Genomic DNA, 20,541 nt, shown 5'->3' with positions numbered 1-20,541 from the left:
TCACCACTTGCTGTGTGTAACATAAAAAAAAAAAAAAAAGACTCTTAGGAGTCTCATGTGTTTTTGGAAACATTTTTGCTTTCCCTAGATCCATGCAAGCCATCCATCCCTATCCAGTCATCTAGTGACACTGTTCTTCCTCTGTCTCCGGTTGATAGTCCCAAAGCAAAACAAGCAGAGGTAAGAAAGGGCATCTTTGACATTTTCTACTTACTACCTGTAGTTCAATAGAACAGTTTGTTGGATAAACTAATGAGGACTGCAGCAGTGGGCTTTCCTCCCTTCTTGTCTCTATAATTTATGTTGATCTTCTTGAAGTCTGACTACATTTAGACTTAAAATGTCACGTACTATCTTTCTTTCCTATCTTCAGAGTGTAGTGGCTCTGTCACAGTCACACAAGTTCCCATCACAAAACCCCCAAAAGAATTATATAGGATATTTTAATTTCAATGTATAGTTAATAAGATATTTATAAAAAAATGCACGAGGGGAGCCGTAAGTAAGGTGTTTCCTGTTTATCCTGGTTCGGCTATCTTTTCTGTACCAAAACCAGATTCTGTACAGTTGCAATTCAAAATTATATTTCTCTTACTTAGTAGTAATCAAAGCGGTGCTTAGTTATTCCAGAGTAACAACATAGTTCAGCTTAAGGAAGCGAGACCTGTCCGTGATGTACTGTCATGTTTGTTGTCAGCCCTGGAGTCAGCGGGCAAGCATACTGTGGCGTTTCCAGCTACTGGTGTGTGAGAGCAGGAAGTACATGACCCTTCAAATGTTCAATTCAAATTTTTCCCTCCCAAGTGTTAGTTTTTAAGGAATTACTAAAAGATTAGACTTTATCCTAGAGAGTTTTGTCATAAACCAGTTTACTTACCAGGACACATTACGGAATAAAGCTGGTTTGCCGACAGCAATTGCTGCCAACATTCACTTTCTATTAAAATTAAGGGGCTTTTTTCAGGACCATCTAATGATTCTGTTAGACATAGTTATTTTTTATATCAGACGGTGCCTAAATGCAGTACTCAAGACCTTGGTGTTTAATATGTGTCATACAAGCACACAGATAGAGCGCTTCATGCCCTAACAGTCATGTGTCAGTTAAACCAAACTGTCTGCATGCAAAAGAAAGCTAGTGCAAAAGATGTCATTGGGAAGAATATTACCAGAACTCAGTAAGAGGAGTCCACTGCCAAAGGGTTAAATTGTAAACAACAAATTGTGCTACGGCAGTAATATGGCAGTCTGGATGTAGGACATGAAAACCAAGACTTCTCAGACCATTAAGGGCCAAGGGAATTGCAGCCTAATTTACTCATAACAGAGAAAGCACCCCTTGCTTTAAGAAAACATTGCAGCAGATGCTAGTGAGCAGAAAGTGCTGTATTGACGAGAGCTGGAGAGACTTGCATCAAATCTGTCTGAGATAAGGGACCACCACAATACACAGAGTTGGAGTTGAAAAAATAGAAATGGACTTCTGGAATTTAGTTTAGTGGTTTTTATTCCAAAAATTAAATTTGCCTTGTTGTCATCTACAAAGGACGGTTTATACAATGGGGCAGAAAAATGAACCACACCTGACAAGAAATCTTAAGTCATGTTCCAGGCCTGCGAATGGGATGCCACATGTGGGTTTTTTCATATTTTGATACTTGGATGGTTCACTTATTGCTAACGTTGTTAAAAGCAAAAAAAAAAATGGAGCAGTATTCTAATGTGCTCAGTGACTACTAATATTTCCCTTTTTCATTTTTTTGTAGAATGTAAAAGATCCCCTGGCTGAAGTATCCCGTGTGCTAAAATCTCCAGAGGCACGCTTTTTTCCTGAGCCTTTCATTCTTGAGGAAGGACCAAAAGATGAAATTCCCAAAGACAGGAAAGTTAAGAGCCCTTTGGTGCCACCATCTCCAGTGTTATCCCAGCCGGTTGCATCACCAGAAGCCATTGCACCTACATCACTAGCAGAGTCTCAGTCAGCAGCACCAACATTGGCTTCATCCCCAACATCGGCTCAAATGCCTATCTGTTCCCAGCCTTTGCCTTCTGCTGAAACATCCATTCCATCCCCAGTGGAGCCTCCAGTATGTTTCCAACCTGTCCCAGCCTTAACATCTACTCCTTTAGCCAAACTGGTCCTTAGGGGCCAGGATAGTGAGGTGGAAAAACTGGGGAGCCCTACTAATGCAGAAGAAGCCCTGAAACGGAGTAACCTTGTAGAAGAGTTCTGGATGAAGAGTGCTGAAATCCGGAGGAGCTTAGGGCTCACCCCAGTAGACAGAAACAAACGCTCAGAGACGAACTTCACTGTGTCTGCCCTTGAGACAACTCCTCTGAAGACTTTTAATAGTGAGAATATTTCAGGGGATGAAAGGATCCATCTTGTGAAACCCCAACCTGCCCCAAGAAGACAGGGACTGTCCAAGTTAGAAAACGAGCAGATTTCTCTGCTCACTCCAAAATCTCCATCAGAAAAAGAGCTAAAGAGTTCCAGTGACGTAAGGAGAGATGTATCCAGCAGTTCTGGACTTGGCCTTCAGGAGAGCTCATCTAACATGAGAACTATGGCTAGCCAGAGCTTCAACACTTCTGACTCTACCATGCTTACTCCTCCATCAAGTCCGCCACCACCACCTCCTCAGGGTGAAGAACCAGCCACTTTGCGTAGAAAGAGGCATCAAGCAGTCTGGCAGAATGAGGTTGAAGCCAGGTCACCTCCAACACCAGCATCAACACCTCCTGCTCCCCCACGCCATGAGCCAACCTCTGCTGCCAAAGAGTCAACCCAGGCCAAAAAAGACGATGTGCGGAAGTCTTTTGCAGAGAGCGTGGATGAGATTCCGTTTGCTGATGATGTAGAAGACACATATGATGACAGGACAGAGGACTTAAGCCTTCATGAGAAGTTCTTTACACCTCCTACCAGTAGGCCAAGGCCAGAGAAGCCACTTCTTTTGCCCTTGGTCAAAGAAAATGGTGGTCCACCCTCAATCGAGAGAGGGGTTAACCAAAAGAAGAGAGTGTTGCCTGAAATTTCTGCGGAGGCCAAGGAGCTTGCTGAAGAAAGAATGAGAGCCAGAGAGAAGTCTGTCAAGAGCCAAGCACTGCGTGATGCCATGGCTAAACAGTTGTGTAAGATGAAAGATATGGAGATGGCTGCAGCTGCTGCTGCTGGGGCCACAAGGGCACGAAAGGCATCTTCTATGCCCTTGAAGACCAAAGAGTTGTTTTATGACTCTCCAAAGCATCTGGCCTTGAAAATAGCAGAGGGATCCACACGAAAGCATGATGCTGCTAGTGAGAAGTTCTCCACTTCTGCTGCTGATGTGGCTGGACCTGAAGGGTCTGTCACCTCTTCAGAAGGCTCCAGTGGGAAGAGTAAGAAAAGAACTTCTCTTTTCTCCCCTCGTAAGAACAAAAAGGAGAAGAAATCCAAAAATGACAGCAGGCTTTCTGACAAATCTAGTGGTGGAACAGAGGAAGCAACAAAGCCTAGATCGTTATGGAAGTCTGTTTTCTCTGGGTATAAGAAAGACAAGAAGAAAAAGACTGATGACAAATCCTGCCCAAGTACTCCCTCAAGTAGTGCCACTGTGGATTCTGGCAAGCACAAAGCTTCTCCGTTGGTTACAGCTGCAGGTATAATAGATATGTGCCTCTGCACTGTGCGCTTTTCCTACAGCTAGGTTTCTTTGAAAGTAAGTTTGGCTTACTTTGTCATTCAGCTACTGTGCTGAATGACACTGCTTCCCAGTGTCAAATGGGCAGATCAAGATAAGTGCTAGCAACTAGAATTGTATGTTTACATATTGACAGAATTAGTTGATATGCTACTGAAAAAAATGGATCATTAAATAAAAGCTTCACTCTCGATATGTAAAAGGCACATCTATTTTCGGCCTTAGACTGATTTGAGAAATAAGCACTGTTTGTTGGAATCAGTTGTTTGTGACATTTCATCTCTGTTTTAAGCCTGATCCTCATCTTTTCCTTGGGTGGTCTGTTCTCTTTCAACCTGGCTCCATGAATGTTGAAGACTGCAGAGATGCAGTTACTCCTGTAACTCACTGCAGTGATCTGGCAACTGTCTGCTGATCTATGAAGTGGGGATTCTGCGTCCTCATGTAAATCTCTCACATGCCATCAGGTGCGGGCAGAGATATTTAATGGCAACTTGTGATACAGTAAGTAAGTTAGCCATAAATGTGATGAAAAGCGAACATGTTGCATTTCTCTGGCCTTGTACAAATGGCCAAAATAGTGCCAGCTGCTGTCATCCAAGTGCTGTATCTGTCATAGGAGCATTGATACAGTACAAAGGGAGAATCATGACCATTATTTTTAACAGCGCTTGCACAAAGTGATGCTCTCTTAGAATGAAGTTTCTAACTAATATTGATCATTTTGCAGAGCAGTGCTTCTTTGATCACTCTGTAATCCCAGGCGAAGCAACTGAGACTGGCATAAAAGGACTGAATATTTTTGAAGCTCAATCAAACAACTTAGCAACTGAGTTCTGAAATGTTTACAGAAAGATTAGTTACCACTTCTCTAACTTGCCCTTTTTATTCCTGGTTTCTCAGATTTGCAGCTCCGTCAACACCTGAGTTTCTCAGAGGACTCCGACCTCTCCAGTGACGATATTCTGGAACGTTCCTCCCAGAAATCCAAGCGAGAGGTAGGCAGATGGGAAATGCATTTTAGATGGATGTGCAGGTCATTGTGCAGGCCATTGTGCGGGTCACAGGCTCAGAGAACCACATCAGAAACTTGGATGGTTAATTTTGTTGTTCTTACTGTTTCTTCTGTGGAACAGGCTTTCCTGTAAGTTGGCTGACTGTTCTGTCTAAAATTTTAAAGTTGGTTTCACTTGGTTTCACAATTGCAAGCTGCTTCCCACTGTTGTTATATGAAGGATCTGTTGTCTCACTATGATGTTACTTTACCACGAATAGTGAATTTTGTCCCTGTTGTGAGCATGCCAGTGATCTACAGAAAACAGACATTTAATGTCAGAAAAGTAAATTTCACTGGCTCTAATGTTATTGCAAAAAGATAACAATGAGTTAGTTCTCACTTTTTGTAAGGGTCCAATTTTAGGATATTGTTTTACCAGCCTCTTTGCTAGATTGAAGTGGTAGAATTCCAAGCAAACAACAGACAGGAATGTACTTTTGCATACATCAAGAACATAGTCAAGACAGATCATCAAGAGGTAAGCTACAGGCCGCAGTTTTGCAACTCATGCAGGCTTGCTTATTTTTGCTGGGAGAAGAGAATGTGTACAGTCTGAATTAGTACCTTCTCTGTTTGGAGAAAAGATGAGCCATCAGCTGTTTCTTCCATTTTGACCCTGTTTTCTTTGAGGACTTAGAATCATAGAATCATTTAGGTTGGAAAAGACCTTTAAGATCGTTGAGTCTGTTGCTGAGTATGTCCATAAGTCTGTGTGTATAGGTAACAACTGTGAAGCTGAAATAGATAGTAGTGAGCACCTATGAAACGCCAGTGTATAAGGGTTGGTCTTAGCCTGGTTCTCGTTCCAGCGTGGCCTGGTATGAACTCTGCTTCTTCTGAGAGCGCTGTTTCTTGTTCCTGACCAACCTTCCCTAGCTAGTGCTATAATGTCATATTGTAAGACATATCAATGGCTTTCTAGCCAAAATAGTTTCACTTTAAATGGTGCTTTAAGGAAGTTACTGAGGAGGAAAGAGAAGACATCAGTGGGTCTCCATAAAAGCCCAGAGAGGAAAACACATTTAATTTATTTGCACATGTTTATGTGTGGAAAATATATGGTGAGAGCCAAGTGTCAAAGTTAGTTGCTTTTAAATGATTTATTTCAATTTTAGGATGGCACTATTAATGCAAAAATAAGTGAAAAATGTAAGGAACTACTCAATCATAGTAATGGGGAAGAGCCTTTCTTTCATTCCTGAGAGCTTCTGAGCTCTGCTAGACAGTTTGCAAGGTTTGGAGGAATAAGTAGAGATTTCATTGACCCCACAGAACGCTAAGGCCCTTCTGGTACTGAAGAATGAAAAATGTGTTCCCCCTGTCCCTTCCTGACGGTGCCTGGTTCACATGTTAAAAAAAACTTGGGAAGAAGAGAGCACCTGAGAGGGCAGTGTCACAGGCACAGTGGTCTGTGCCTCCTGTCTCAAACCTGTCATCCAGTGTGCACAAATCAGGCTCAAATGGCAGGATCTGGTTGATACTTGGCTCAGATGGCAAAGGTATGGAAGTACTGCAAATTGAAGTGTCATAGGAAATGCTTTCTTATGTATGTATATATAGTGGAATGAATTAGGATCACTGATGAATTTAAGGCTGGTGGAAGGAGTTGATGAAGTAAGTAGAAATTTTCTGTATTTGCTTACCTGTCTTTAATCTCTCTCCCTAGTTGATCTAGCTCTCTTCTAAGAGGAAGATTATCTTGGTTTTATTTTATTCCATTTTTTCTCTTCCCCTTCCATTCCTCCTTGCATGCCCTCAAGGTGTTTCATGAGAAATTCTGCATTTTCCAAGAGATGCAGAAGAATGAGGTACCTGTGGCTAGCAGAGGTCAGATATGCAATACAGGGGGTTCAGATAAGAGTTACAGAGTTATTGTTCTGCCTTCTAAGCTCCTTCAGGAGGAAGCAGGGCTTTAGTAAGGTCCATGCTTGTTTTCAGACTTTGATGGTCACTTATTTTTCTGTGCTGAGCTACTTTGATTTAAAATGGCTTTTGCAGGAAAAAAAGATCTCATCAATAAGCATTGGAGGGGATAGGTGACAGTGGCAGATGCCTGGAATCCTAATACTGAAAATATCTCACCAGCTCTGCCAAGGGTATGGTGGTAGTGTCTCATTTTCTCCCATTTGCTGTTGCTGAAGTTACGTTAAGAATTGTTTTGCTCAGCATCTGCCTGTTTTCTAAAGAATAGTTTTGAGAATGAATATATTTAGAGGAAACGAATCTGAGAACTCCACTTACCTAGTTTTATTGCATCCTGTCCAAGGATGTAGAATGTACATGCAAACACTGGAATGCCTTGCTGTCAAAAGAAATGTAACTGAACTTCAAGACTGACAAAACTGGGTTTCTACTGTTTTGGGCTGGGGGTTGTATTTTTTAAGTTACAAACTGCCTGCTACTTATGGGTAAGAGTTGTCTTCCTGTGTGCCACGTAACTTTTATATGAACCCCTTCTCTCAACTGAAATTCTGCTTGTGCTGCTTTTCTGATAATTGTAGTGAGCTTGCTTCCCAGCCAGCTTGCTCTGTTTAGCCTGCTCTTTGTGATCAGCAGTGAATTCATTCAGTGTTGTTTAATGTAGTGTCTTTCAAGAGAAGCATCTTGTAAAGAATTCCTAATGTAAATGCCCCGTGGGTCTCGTGTTTATAGGTGTGTATCACTGTGTGTGTGTTTGTCGTTGTTCCTGTACAATTGTGGTATTGTGATCAGACGTGTGTTTTACTGCCACAGGTAGCTTGCTTTTTACTGAAGTTTGCGTACATGCTGAAGTTGTTCTATGGCTTCTCATTTGTGATTGTTTTTAGTTAACTGAATGTGAAAATGCAAAATGCTGGCTGTTCACCCAGAATGGCACAATGCCCTCTGTACTTTATGACCCAAGGGAAATTTCTCTCTCTTATAAACCCTATGTAGTTTACTTGCCTTATTTTCAGGTACAGGGCAATGTGGAATGTCCTTGGATAGAGAAGGCAGTGATTTCTCCTCCCTTTCTCCTCCCTTTCTCCTCCCTTTCTCCTCCCTTTCTCCTCCCTTTCTCCTCCCTTTCTCCTCCCTTTCTCCTCCCTTTCTCCTCCCTTTCTCCTCCCTTTCTCCTCCCTTTCTCCTCCCTTTCTCCTCCCTTTCTCCTCCCTTTCTCCTCCCTTTCTCCTCCCTTTCTCCTCCCTTTCTCCTCCTTCTCATAATTTTAGTTCCTCAGGCTCTCTGGAGGTTCTCTTTTTAGACAGGGAGATTCTATTACTGTAGGACACATAACCCGCTCTGAGCCCATCTGTTTTTTCTCCTGTCACAAAGCAGTGAGAAAGATTTATGATATTAGTTAAATGCAAATGATCATTTCTATGAAGTAGAGGTAATTTAAAACCATGAAATAAACACAACTCCTAGGAGAAGCTGTAAATCAAATTATAAATGGGGAGTTGTGTGACAGAGTAATATATGGTTGGCTGAGCCGGTTCAGACCAAACGTGCCCCAGCATAAGCCATTATTGCAAATCTAAGCCAAGATTTCATATGTGTATGTACGCGTACTTGTTCAGTGGACATTAAAACTATAGGTAGAAAGAGGCCAAATAATTCCTCTAGAAAAAGGTATTTCCAAGTTGACTGTATCTTCAAAGAGGCTGCCAAAGCTAATTGCCTTCAGGAGAGTGCTAGAAACTTGATTTTGTGGACAGAAGTTCCGTTGTGCTTCATCAGTCTGGGTCACGTTCAGCATTTGCACAATTTTATGCTTCATTTAAAAACAGCTTTGTTTTATTACTGTGCATCTGTTTTCAATGTTGAACTGATTTTGCTTCATTTTGTACATTTTTTTTATTTTTTTTCTTCCTTTACCATTCCCCCTTTAAAGTCGATTTATGTACCACACGCCTTGGCTTTCAAGAGGTCATATTCGTCAAAGGTAGTGTCTCCATTCCCACTAGTTGGCCATTGTTGCATTGCATGTCCCTATATTAACCCATTGAATCTGTAGCTACCCATCACACGTGCACTAACATCACAAACGTTGACTGTGCATGCGTGAGATGTTAGCAGACATGAGCAGCAAATTCTTTGTAGAGGTTGTCTACCAAAAATGCATTAAGCTCTGAATTGTCTGTCTGGTTAGAATGCATGCAATTATCAGTGCACAGCAGTGCACCACTGTACAGAGTGATGTGGATGATCTTTGAGCTTCAGAACAAATAGGTTTTCAAGGCAATTAAATATGTATGCATATTCTTTTTTTAATACTTAGAGTATCAGTTCAAGTGAATCGTCACGCTTTAATCAGCATCCTTCAAAATGGTTGAGTTCACTGAAATCTTAGTGAAACCCTGTATCAAGCTAAAATCAAGACAGAAATTGCATTTCTATTTCAGGAATGTTGCTGCTTTCTGAAATTCTTATTGTTCTGTCTTCACAGTCACAACAGTGTTACATGGGATAGGAGAGTCACACCCTCTATCACTTTATCTTCTGATTTGGGTATCATTGTGGATTTTGTGTTTTAAAAAAAGAAAGAAAAAGTAAAGTGTTAACTTCTTGGAGCTTTAACGATGGTGCTTGCTAACCACCTGAGGGATTTTTAACAGAGCTGTGGTCCTAACTTAAACTGCATTCACTGAGAACAATAAACCAGAGGTAGACTGACCAATGTGGCAGTACAATAACTAGATAAAGGAAATTTCAGGGTGGTCTGTCTTAACATTTTGTCCTTAAAGTTGACTGTCCATGGAGAAGATCTCTTTCCAGAAGTGGAAGACATGTGTTTACAGCTGTCCCTTAAAGCTGACATACATGTATTTGGGAAGAGAGTTCTTTTCTTCCCTGTAGGACATTTAATGCAATTGTGAAGTTTCTTTGACACTCTTAAAAGTCTATGAAAGGAAGCCCTCCTAGACTACAACACAACCAACTAATATACCTGATGAGACACTAAACCCTATTTCAGTAATGTTAAAAAGTCTTACTTATTTTTAAACTAGTTTCACTGAGAGAAAAGAAGAGGAGGAAATACCTTTCTTTTTCTATAAATATGGCCTTTCTCCTTTTGGATGGCTTCTGGCGTTGCAATATCCTAGTTTTAGTTTAGGGGTTGTTTTCTCTGTTTTACACCAGCCAGTTCTGTGGGGTTGCTCTTGAGATGGGATTTCCCATCTCACACCAGAATGTTGTTCTGCTTTCAAACGTCTTTTTGCCTTCTTGATTCATAGAAGAGTTGCACAAATTTACACAGGTAGTCATTACCAGTTATACCAGTATAACTCCCAGCTATGGATGTTCTTGCTCCAGAATAAAATAGGGAGAGGGGAATACCAATACAACTACACTAGTCTATAATAATTTCTTAGCTTATACTGTAACTGTTCATGTAGACATGCCTTTACCCTCTTTTAAAATGAAATCAAGGTGACCCCTCTATATGGTACTCATTGATTTAACTAAATCTATTTGGATAAATCTATTGATAAATAGAATAAAAATTTATTTGATCTTTGGCGAGAGGTTTCATGTAGCAGTGGAAGATGGGGTGGGACATTAATTAAAATCACAGTTTTGCAGTTGGCTGATATGCTTCTTCACTCCTGATTTGACCCTGAAATTGTTGCTCACTGCACTGTGAACACCTTTGCCTACAGAAGCTTGACTTTTCACACAGCCATGGCAAAGACAGAACACCTCCCTTTTGAGATTTTTGGAAGAGAAAATGGTCATCCCTCCCCCAATACCTCTGAGCATGCAAATAAAATCTGCCCCTGTTTTTCCTTCCTTCAGAGAGCCTACACAGAAGAGGAACTGAATGCCAAGCTGACCCGGCGAGTACAGAAAGCTGCCCGTAGACAAGCCAAGCAAGAGGAGCTAAAGAGGTTACACAGAGCTCAGGTAGTGTCTCACAATCTTCTTGTCATGGCAGACAGTTAACGAAAGCACCATGATCCTGACATTCCTCTGAGTGTGTCGGAAATAGATCCAGAGATGGAACTTACTTCTATTTCTACATGATTGTCCCTGCTCCTACTCCCTCTTCCAAATTTGATATCATGTCACAGACATGGGAAGAATGGCTGAAACCTATCATGATAGTTTTGCAGTGAGAAAAATAATGACCGTAACACCTTTCCAGCTGGAGATGAGTGAAGCATCGTGCACTGAACAGAACAGTGATAGTCAGATACCTGATGAAGCTGCACCTATCATTGCTTTGCTAGATTATGCTGCTGGGTGAATTGTTACCAAATTAACCTTTAATTACCAGAGAATCTGTTGGAAAACTGCTAGCATCACCTACAGGTGATGGGATTTGTTTAAAACTTGAGGTAGGGGCTCAGCTGACTGAATAGCTTCACCTTTCACTTTGGGGTTTAGGAAGGTGATTGGAGTTGTAGCAAATAAGTGAGTATCAAGGTGTTTGCAAAATTAAGGGATAGGATGGAAGAGGGTGGGGTGGATGTTGTCACTGGAGGGACTGTGATGCTAGCTTTTGAAGCAGTTAGCTTTTGAAGCAGTGTGTTGTTGAATACAAATACTTGTTTTCAAAAAGGCTGATTTGACTGAAGTCACTTAGTGCTGAATGAGTGCTGCAGACAGAGCAGGAGAATTGCTGTTGCTGAGATTCTGCTCCATTCTTCTCTGAACAGATCATCCAGCGGCAGCTTGAACAAGTGGAAGAGAAGCAGAGGCAACTCGAGGAGAGAGGGGTTGCTGTAGAGAAGGCCCTTCGGGGAGAAGCAGGTATCCATCAGAACTCGGTTTGGTTTTTAATGTTTTCTTATCAAGTGCTTGTGCGGTAGTCCATAGCTGCTTGGATTTTAGAGGCAATTGGACCATTATAGCCTAGAGATAGTCCAATATGAATCCATTCTCCCTTTTCTACTATCTTTTTGAGGCCTTGTTTTTCCTGTGTTTCTTCTCATTCTGGGACTTCCCTATCGGCAGAGACTTAGTTCGCTTGTCTTTGCCTGAGGCTTAGGAGGTGATTCTCCAATTATTAATAATGGCTGTCTGACTGGTTCTGCATATTACTGGACATTACGGCTAAAAAATTGCAGGGGTTTCCTACAATTCACATAAAGCTGTCACAGTAAAAGAACCCTGTTTGTGTGTTAAGGAAGTAATTGTGAAATTGTGTGTGCTTTCTCTATTGTGTTGGATTATCAAGGTAGTGTCCTTACAAGGGACCATCACAGAACATCTTCCTCACTGCACAGCCCAGCACACTGGCTACTTCCAACAAAGTTGTGCAGAGCAGAAATGCACACGTGTACTGAAAGGTATCCATGTCAAGCTGTTAAAGGAATGTTATGTGTACTTGAAATTAAATTAAATGAGTATCATCTGATCTGGCAAGCATATGAGTGGAGGAGTACTTGGTTCAGATAATGCTGATAGTAGTATAATGATTTGGAAAAAAGAATCCTCAATTGCAAGGAGTCAAATATCCAACAGGCAAATGCAGTGTGCGTATACCTGACAGGCCCAGGATTATGTACCTGATTACAAGGGTCAGAGATCAGAAATGGTAATGGTGGAACAGGTGTTTGGAAACTGTTTTGGCTTGTTGCTTGGATTGAAGAGCCACCGCTGTGCCTGTGAAGATGGAACTTGATTAAGCAGTGAAGGTTCACCAGAGGAAAAGTCTGTTGTGACTTCCCGCCAATTACTACTTGGCCAGGATTAGGTATGTTTGATGCTCCATAAGGGTGCCAAAGCAGCAGGACTGAGTGGTTACCAAAGCAAGCAAATAGATACTACAAGTGTGGAGAACAATCTTGAGGACTTCAATGGTTTTGTGATCTGACTGGCTTTTTCGTTTGTGGGTTCAAAAAATTAGCCTTGTGCAAAAACTCTTTCTTTGCGGTGGTGCCTCCTTCCTTATGCTGTATATTTCTGTGTCCGCTACTGTTCTCTGGCCTGCCAGTTTCTGCAATTACTAAAACCACCTCTCTTATCTCTAATTGTTCTTTTCCTTTTTCTTCTTTTCATCTGGAAGTCTGTCTTGATTACTCAGCTGCTAAATGACTTTCACGTAAGACATGTCAGGACAAGTGGGAAATCTTAGCAGCTGAGAGAACTTTCTTCATGATAGAATGCTCTCACTGAAGAATGATAGAAGAATGCCTAAAAAACGTTCAGAGAGGGCAGAATATGACCAAGAATTGCTATTTTATGTGGAAGACTGCAGAATTAAACCCTTGTATAACTAACTTCTCAGTCCCAGCTCTCCCAAAATGGAAGCAGTCTTAGATGAGCTTGTGTGTTTGTGAATTTCCTAGCAGAATTATGAAATTGTAGGTCACTCTTTGCAAAATGAATCTCTCTTCTTCAGGAAGTCTCTAGGGTATGCTTTGCTCTTGCAACATGTTTCTATCAACAGATCATACATTATGGTTACGGAAGCTTAACAGTGTCATAAAGAATTCCCCAGCCTCAACTATTCCAGTTATTTCAGGGGTTAGCAAGAAATGTATTCTGTTGGAGGGGGAAAAAAAAAAATCATGTTCTAACCTGTGTTGACCGAAACACAAGATTATAAATTAATTCCATGCTTCACCTCTCTAGCCACTCTTGCATGGACATTTTACATATGTTTGCAGTAAAATAACTGAATTCCTTCTTTTTAAAGTCTGCGGCATCATATTCCGTAAGTACAATTAATTTCTGCCTCCAATAACCATTAATTATTCAGGAGGGCAGTATAATTTTCTTGTCATCTGCATTGCCTAAAATACCGACCTAACAGTGACCCCTGCATTCAGCCAGTACCAGTGTGTAAAGGTGAGGAGTCATGCGCTTGTCTCTGATCGGTCCCTCCCCTAATGAAACCATGTAAACAAAAGTTAAAAAAGGGAAGGGCGGTGTATAAAGTGGTGGTGTCATCTGAAGAAAAAAATCTCTTTCTTTTTAATAAGCTTGTACAAGGGGAAGAAATGGGGGAGGGTGGGAGGTATGCCTCAAGTAATGGCTGTCCAATAGACAGCAACCAGTATTAACTGTTCTAGGAGAACATATTAGGCTCTGTAATGAGTGGGTTATTCAGCTTTCCTCTCTGTAGAGAAAGAACAAATCACTCACTGATTTAGACATTTAAATATGAAGTTTTAGATAGTATTAGTAGTAGTTTCCTCCTACTACATACTTGAAAATCCTGACAGAAGAAACAGAATTCTCTATTTTGTACTGATTCTTTTCTTTTTCTATTGTAGAAAAAGATAGATAAGACCATCTGAACTACTTCTCTCTGTCATTTATGATCTTTTAGCATGTTGCCTGTTAGTCATCTTTTCTGTCTGTAGAGAATTTCAAATTTTGCTTTTGTAGAGATCTTCCATAACTTTAATTCCTCAGATCTCTGGCCTCTGGACCTCTTTCCATTTTTAGAAAAAAGTATTTTTCAATTGGACTGGTAAGAACAAAACCCAGTACTATAGGTAAGAATTTGCTTACTTAGAATAATTTTCCTTCTATTTTCCATCCATTTTGCATCATCCTTAATATGTTCTTGCCAAGTGACTTGTACTGAGAAGACTGTCAATAAATTCCTCACAGTGATGCTCTGCTGTCTTCCTGAGAGAGTACAGTTAATTTAGATCCTAGCAATAGGTACAGACAGCTCAATACTCTCTTCAGGAATTTCACTCATTATCTGATAGTTGTCAAGTTGGAATATTTATATGCTGATACTAGCTATTGAGCTAATCAGACTCAGAAACATTTTTGAGGTCATTGTCAACTTTAATTTTGACGAAATAATTGCACCTTCTTAGCTAGCTCTTTGTCTTTTTCTTTTTTAAATAGGCTCAGCCTCAGGCAAGGTGCAGTTTATTCTTTTAAAAGCTGAATGCTCAATCTAACATTTAGTTTCTGATTCAGAAAATGATCTCACACCTTGTGATTACTTAATTGCCTTAATATGTTCTCTGTGATTATCTTTGAAAATCTCAGCCTTTGAAAGTCACATTCATAGCAAGAATGAATGATTTGGAATGTAATCTCTATTTCAAGTGACAATGTAAGCTCTATTTCAGGTGGCAAGTTTGTCATATACAGGTGGTCTAAGCTTTTGTCATCCCTTTTTTTTTCCTTCCCACCTCCCCCTCGTTTCTTTTGCATCATGGTATTTCACTGTGTCGTGGTTTAACCCCAGCTGGCAACTCAGCACCACGCAACTGCTCGCTCACTCCGTCCCAGTGGGATGAGGGGAGAATCAGAAGGGTAAAAATGAGAAAACTCATGGGCTGAGATAAAGACAGTTTAATAGGTAAAGCAAAAGCCGTGCACGCAAGCAAAGCAAAACAAGGAATTCATTCACTACTTCCCATCGGCAGGCAGGTGTGCAGCCATCCCCAGGAAAGCAGGGCTCCATCACAGGTAACGGTTACTTGGGAAGACAAAGCACCATCACTCCGAATGTCCCCCCGTCCTCCTTCTTCCCCCAGCTTTATATGCTGAGCATGATGTCATATGGTATGGAATAGCCCTGTGGCCAGTTGGGGTCAGCTGTGACAGCTGTGTTCCCTCCCAACTTCTTGTGCACCCCCAGCCTACTGGCTGGTGAGGCTGTGTGAGGGGCAGAAAAGGCCTTGACTCTGTGTAAGAACTGCTCAGCCGTAACTAAAACATCCCTGTATTATCAACACTGTTTTCAGCACAAATCCAAAACACAGCCTCATACTAGCCACTGTGAAGAAAATTAACTCTACCCCAGCCAAAACCAGCACACACTGCAAAGGTAAAGTAGGATAATCTCAATGAAGAATTTTCCCATTTTTCTGCGGTGTCCCAAGAGACACCTTGGATGGGATTGCTACTCATGTAGCAGCGCTTCGTACTATAGTGCATTCGCCTGTTTGGACATGCTTATGACTTTGATTTCCTGTGTGGATTTTTCATTTTTTCAATTATTAACTTAAAAATATGTCAGATCAGAAATTTCTGGAACCTTTTCTTTTTCCCTTATCCTCCTTTATGATAAACTTTGATAGTCATTTTTAAGAGCTGGGAAAATGTCTCCTACTGTCAGATCAATACTGAAAAATTTAAGAGCCACCTCTTTACATCAAGTGAATCATATGCAGTGAGAAACAGTGCTCTCAGTGTTCCCATCTGTCTCTTCCCCAAAGAAACGTTACACGGTGCTAGACTCACGGTGTACCTGTCTCTAGCAGCTGTGGACGTACATGTCTCTGTTCCACACACTTCTGTGCAGGTTCTTCTCTGGCATAGATAGTGCATGAGCAGAAAGACACATACCCATCTTTCTACACTTAGGCATTTGCCGTTTGTGTCAGCGCTCAGTCAGTGCCTTCCACCCGTGGCTGTACGCACACATCCTCCACTCAGTCACCTCCAAGAAATCAACCCGTACACCTTTCCTGCAGCTGACCTAAGAAATGACACTGTGTCCTTCTGACATATTGCTCAGCATGAAAGCAACAGGATTAGTTCTGCTTTTCTCAGGAAGAACAGGAAAAACATGTGTCAGGTACTGGTGCAGACTGAAATAGGTGAAGTGTCTCTGTGTAGACTACTTGATTTTTCCCCTTGGAAGTCCTTGCCTGCCTGCTGGGAATTTTCTCCTCATCTTCCCAATATGTGTTTGTGATATATTTGTGTGTGTGCGTGCATATATGTAAATATACAGAGAAAGAGAGACATATTTTATATATGTATGTGCCCATGTGTATAGCTGCATATTTCTTGTTTGCCTTTTTCTTGTTTCTGTCTGTATGTCTTTTTCTCATATATTGCTTTGACTGTGTGGGGCTAGGGTGGGTGTCTGATTCAATAACTCTGTCTTCACCAATTCCTTGTTGTAGACTATTGGGGAGAGTCTTATTACAGTGACCTCATCGACTTGCATCTGGGTGGTATGTATAGCTGAACCTCCTGCTGGCACTAACCCTGCTGACACTCCTCCCCACTCCTCCCTTCACCTAATTTTCCCATCCTTGGCTCACAACCCAGAAGAAACAGCCATTGCACATGACTGGCTATAGCAGAACCCCTTTTCCAGCTCAGGAGGAGGAGATCCTGGCGTGCTCCACAAACCAGTGTAAGGCTCCCTCTTCTATTTTCCACAGTGCTGATTATCTCAAAATTTACTTACTGTTTTCACTCCAGCCACCTTCCCTGCTAGCAGTGGAAGGCCGTTCTGGTTTTTTTGCTTCTCCTTTGCAAAGTCCAACTCTACCATTGAAATCCTCTTTAGGAAAATATTTTGGTGCTAAGGGGACAGCAGAACTGACCTGCTCCCAAGAGCTAACAGCACTGTAAGCATTAGTCATGCCATTGCCTCCCTCTTCCCCTTCCGAGGCTCGTTTGCTTCTTCCAAAAAAGCCAGAGCGTGGTGATGATCTAACAAAAACAAAATGCTCCCTCAAGAGACTTTGGAAACACTTGTTAGCTGACAGATACTTCTTCTTGTTTTCTCTTACTGAAAGGTTTGGAGAGAATCTACTGTTAAGAGTTCCAGTCATTTTTGCTGGAATCTGCTGTTAGAGTTTCCAGTCAGCCCAGTTTGCATCGTTATACAGCTAATAAGCTTCTTGCTATGTTGTTTTGGTTTTTTTTAATATCCCATTTAGTGCTAAACATATGTTACAGTGTTTAGCTCTTTTTCATGTAGTGATTATAATCTGGTCATCACTCTGCACCATGGTTCTGCATTTCTTTAATTAATGTTACTTCCTGAATCCCTTAGTAGGTGGATAACTTTTGGGTTGCAAACGGCATTTGTTTAGCATTTGCCCATCTTGAAAATTTAAATTCCCTTTGCTAATTTAATCACCCTAAATCTATTCTTATAAAATGAACACACATCTGTCAGCGGATCCGAGAGAAAGCAAACTCTGCTCGGTTTTCTTGTCATCTGAGGGTCTCATTGCATTTGTCTTTCCGGAGTATAAGGTTGCTTGATCTAAGCTGTGTTTTTGTTGAGGGAGTGCATTACAGTCCAGCTCCGTGGAGCGGAAGACCCACACGCTCTAGGCCTGATCCAAGACACATCACTAGAAGTCTTCCCCTGATTTCGTTATGTTCTGCATTTGATCCTTCAAATGTCATCTTGCCCAGGCTTTTAACTGTCACTTGTTCTCCTCCTCCAGGGGGAGGCTGTCCCACATAGTATCCATCTGTAGCTGTCTGTTGGGAATGACTCCAAATTGTCATGGCACAACAGGCTTTTATTGAAGAACATCCACCTGAATTAAAAATATCCACCTAAGTTCAAGTTTCAAAATGGAAGACTTTTCTCCTTAGTAGACCTAATTTGTTGCCTGGTTCCCCTGTGCTAATTTTGATGTGATAGTTCTCCGCTAGCCCCGTGCTTCATTCACTGTTCAGTCCCTCTGGCATTCTTTCCTGGGGTATCTTCTACAGAGAGACTTTGAAACCCTCTTTCTAGTTATGCCCATCAGGGCTGGCACGTACCCTTATAAGCACAGAGTAGGGGCTGTAAAAGGGTTGATGCTGAATTACACTTAACAGCCCCTTATCCCTATTTAATGCTATTTCCACTATACCTCTCCCTCCTCCTGCTTCTCCTCCTAATGCCTCTTTAGAGACAGCGATCCCATCAAAATCACGAATAGTGGCTTTAAGAAAAGCAAAATAATCTTTACTTAAAGGGACACTGTCACTTAAAAAATTGTGTTGCAGAAAATCTTAATTGAAAAATTTAATTTACTGTTTATCTTTTTTGCGTGTTGGCTTTTTCCATTTCTCTGAGCTCAGACAGTCACCGCAGAGTGGTCATTTTTGATCTTCTATAACAGGCTGGTTTTATTCGTATGGTGACTCAGCCACTTGGGCTTCCAACCGTCAGAGACAATATTTACATTTTTTAAAAATGGTTGATAAATTTTAAAAATATATTAAGTTTCTGCTCATCTCAAAAATACCTTTTTCGAAACAAACTTTTAAAAAAACATATTGGGCAGTATCCCTTTAAATGCAATGAGCCAGTATAGCCTGCTGGAGTATGTGGCTTTATAGTATTGTTTTGTTGCCTCTGGAATTTGCTTTATACTTGCTTTTGGGGCTGCCAGAACACTTTTGCCAGAAGGGATACGTTGCTCTGATGATACTTGTCACTATTCGGTGGCAGATTTAGAGCTCAGCTCCAAAATTAATATGCCTGCGCAGGATGCTGCGTCTGGGTGGAGTGCCATTAGAATCCCCGGAAGGCCCTGTGGCTGCGCCCTCCTGCTGAGCACTGTAGGCAGCGAGGATGGCTGTGTAGTTAATTACTCTACTGGCACCCTGTGGCTCTGAGGCATAGGCATGACTTTAGAGTCATGCAGTCAGTAGAATGATAAGCAAAATTGCAAAATGCTTTGAAAAGCTATCTGTAAATTGGTAATAACCTTTGAATTATTAGGGCATTAATTTATTCTGGATTTTCTTTACACTAACGAGAGTTGCGTTTCATTTAGTTGTTACAGATTGTGCAACAAGTTCTGCAAGGGAGTGGTAACTTCTGACATCTTTGGTCAAGGTCCAGTTTGCAGGATTACAGATTGCTGTCTTAACTACCCTCGTTGCTCTGCTTGAATGCCATAATCCTCTCTTCCTGTTCTAAAATGTCGTGTACCGTTGCTGTAAAGCAGATGTTTCATTTCACACTACAGATGGTCACATTTAAATTCTGAGTAATTATTCCTATGTGTATATCGTATATGCGGTTATGTTAAAAGAACATTACAAAGGTTGCAAAGTCAACTGAAAATAAGATTTTGTATTATGTTGATATATCAACAGATTTACAACCTTTAGATCCACCTCAGTGAACTCTGCCTCATGCCCTTATGGAATAACTGATAGCAATGCTAGGTTGTCCCTCTCTGTGTAGATCCTCATGGAGAGGAAATGGGACACTGGCGGTGGATTTCACAGATGTTTGCTGGCAGCTGTGGAATGGTGAGACTTGAAAACACAGATTCTGAGCCAGACGCTGGAACGATACAGTGCTCTGGTAGATACACACTCTTTGTCCCTTTTATTCCCTCTTCCTAGACAGTCCTTGTCCTAATCCTGTCTTTTTTCCATCCAAAGCTCCTTACCCCACTTCCATTTTCATTCTCAGTCCCAGTTTCAGCTTCTTAGGCATTTAATTTTAATCCTACCTTCTTGACAAAGAAATCCTAGTATTCTACCCTTCAGACCTCCTGTTCCTCCCCACTAGCTGTTCCGAGTCCTTCATTCCTGCTCTGGTCTTCCCACTGACTCAGTCCCCACAGTCTCAATCCCTGCCTCTGGCCTTCTCCCAAAATTTTTTGGGCTCTGCTCACTCTTCTACCCAGCATTATCTGTCTGGAAAATCGTAGGTCATATCTTCTCCATGAATCTGCCTTCTCTTTTCACTCCTTCCCCCTTTTCCCCTCTTCTCTCTGTCTCTTCTCCTTTAGTAGTTTGCATTCTTAGTATCCTTGCTTAATTAGTCCCAGCCTCAGTTCCTCCTTACCCACCAGTTCCTTGTCCCAGTTTGCTCCTTGTCTGCCTGTGGAAAGTACCTCTGTTGTTCCCTCTGCATTCCAATGAGCGGCTTCCTTTTCCTTGCACCCAGCAGGGAACCATTGAGGAGACAGCCCCGTGCTCCCATCTTGCTTTGCTCTTGGCTGGAGTATGCCGAGACAGGCAAGAAGGATGTAAGGAAGAGAGCTGGTGGGTTTGATAGTGCTGATTTCAGATATATGTTCTCCTTGACAAGAGCCTTACAAGCATCAGGTAAACAGGGAAGGGAAAAAAAGTGCAATTGTGGGTTTTTTTAATCCTTTGTACTTTCTTTAAAGCATACTCTACAACAACTTCACTTTTTAT

The 20,541-nt window shown here is 41.4% G+C and overlaps 1 protein-coding gene across 14 annotated transcripts in view; it reads left to right on the top strand.

Annotated features, from left to right (window-relative positions):
* Positions 1–20,541, top strand: part of MICAL3 (microtubule associated monooxygenase, calponin and LIM domain containing 3) — a 189,519-nt gene that overhangs the window by 154,552 nt on the left and 14,426 nt on the right. For 11 of the 14 annotated variants that reach the window (XR_015707008.1, XM_087767975.1, XM_087767974.1 and 8 more), the window contains 6 exons: positions 89–180; positions 1,767–3,642; positions 4,587–4,681; positions 8,594–8,644; positions 10,501–10,608; positions 11,364–11,457. Coding sequence is in view for 13 of the 14 variants with exons in the window: in XM_087767975.1 (XP_087624101.1) it covers positions 89–180; positions 1,767–3,642; positions 4,587–4,681; positions 8,594–8,644; positions 10,501–10,608; positions 11,364–11,457 (2,316 nt within the window). In the remaining variant the exon portion in view is untranslated. Of the gene's footprint in view, positions 1–88; positions 181–1,766; positions 3,643–4,586; positions 4,682–8,593; positions 8,645–10,500; positions 10,609–11,363; positions 11,458–16,541; positions 16,593–20,541 lie in introns of all 14 variants that reach the window. The other 3 variants (XM_087767982.1, XM_087767976.1, XM_087767977.1) reach the window with 2 other exon arrangements.

The sequence above is a fragment of the Nipponia nippon genome, unplaced genomic scaffold (genome assembly GCF_047370975.1).
Source record: "Nipponia nippon isolate SJK-2023a ecotype South Korea unplaced genomic scaffold, ASM4737097v1 scaffold_3, whole genome shotgun sequence".
In the NCBI taxonomy this organism is placed as follows: Eukaryota; Metazoa; Chordata; class Aves; order Pelecaniformes; family Threskiornithidae; genus Nipponia; species Nipponia nippon.
This window is presented reverse-complemented; position numbering and strand designations above follow the sequence as displayed.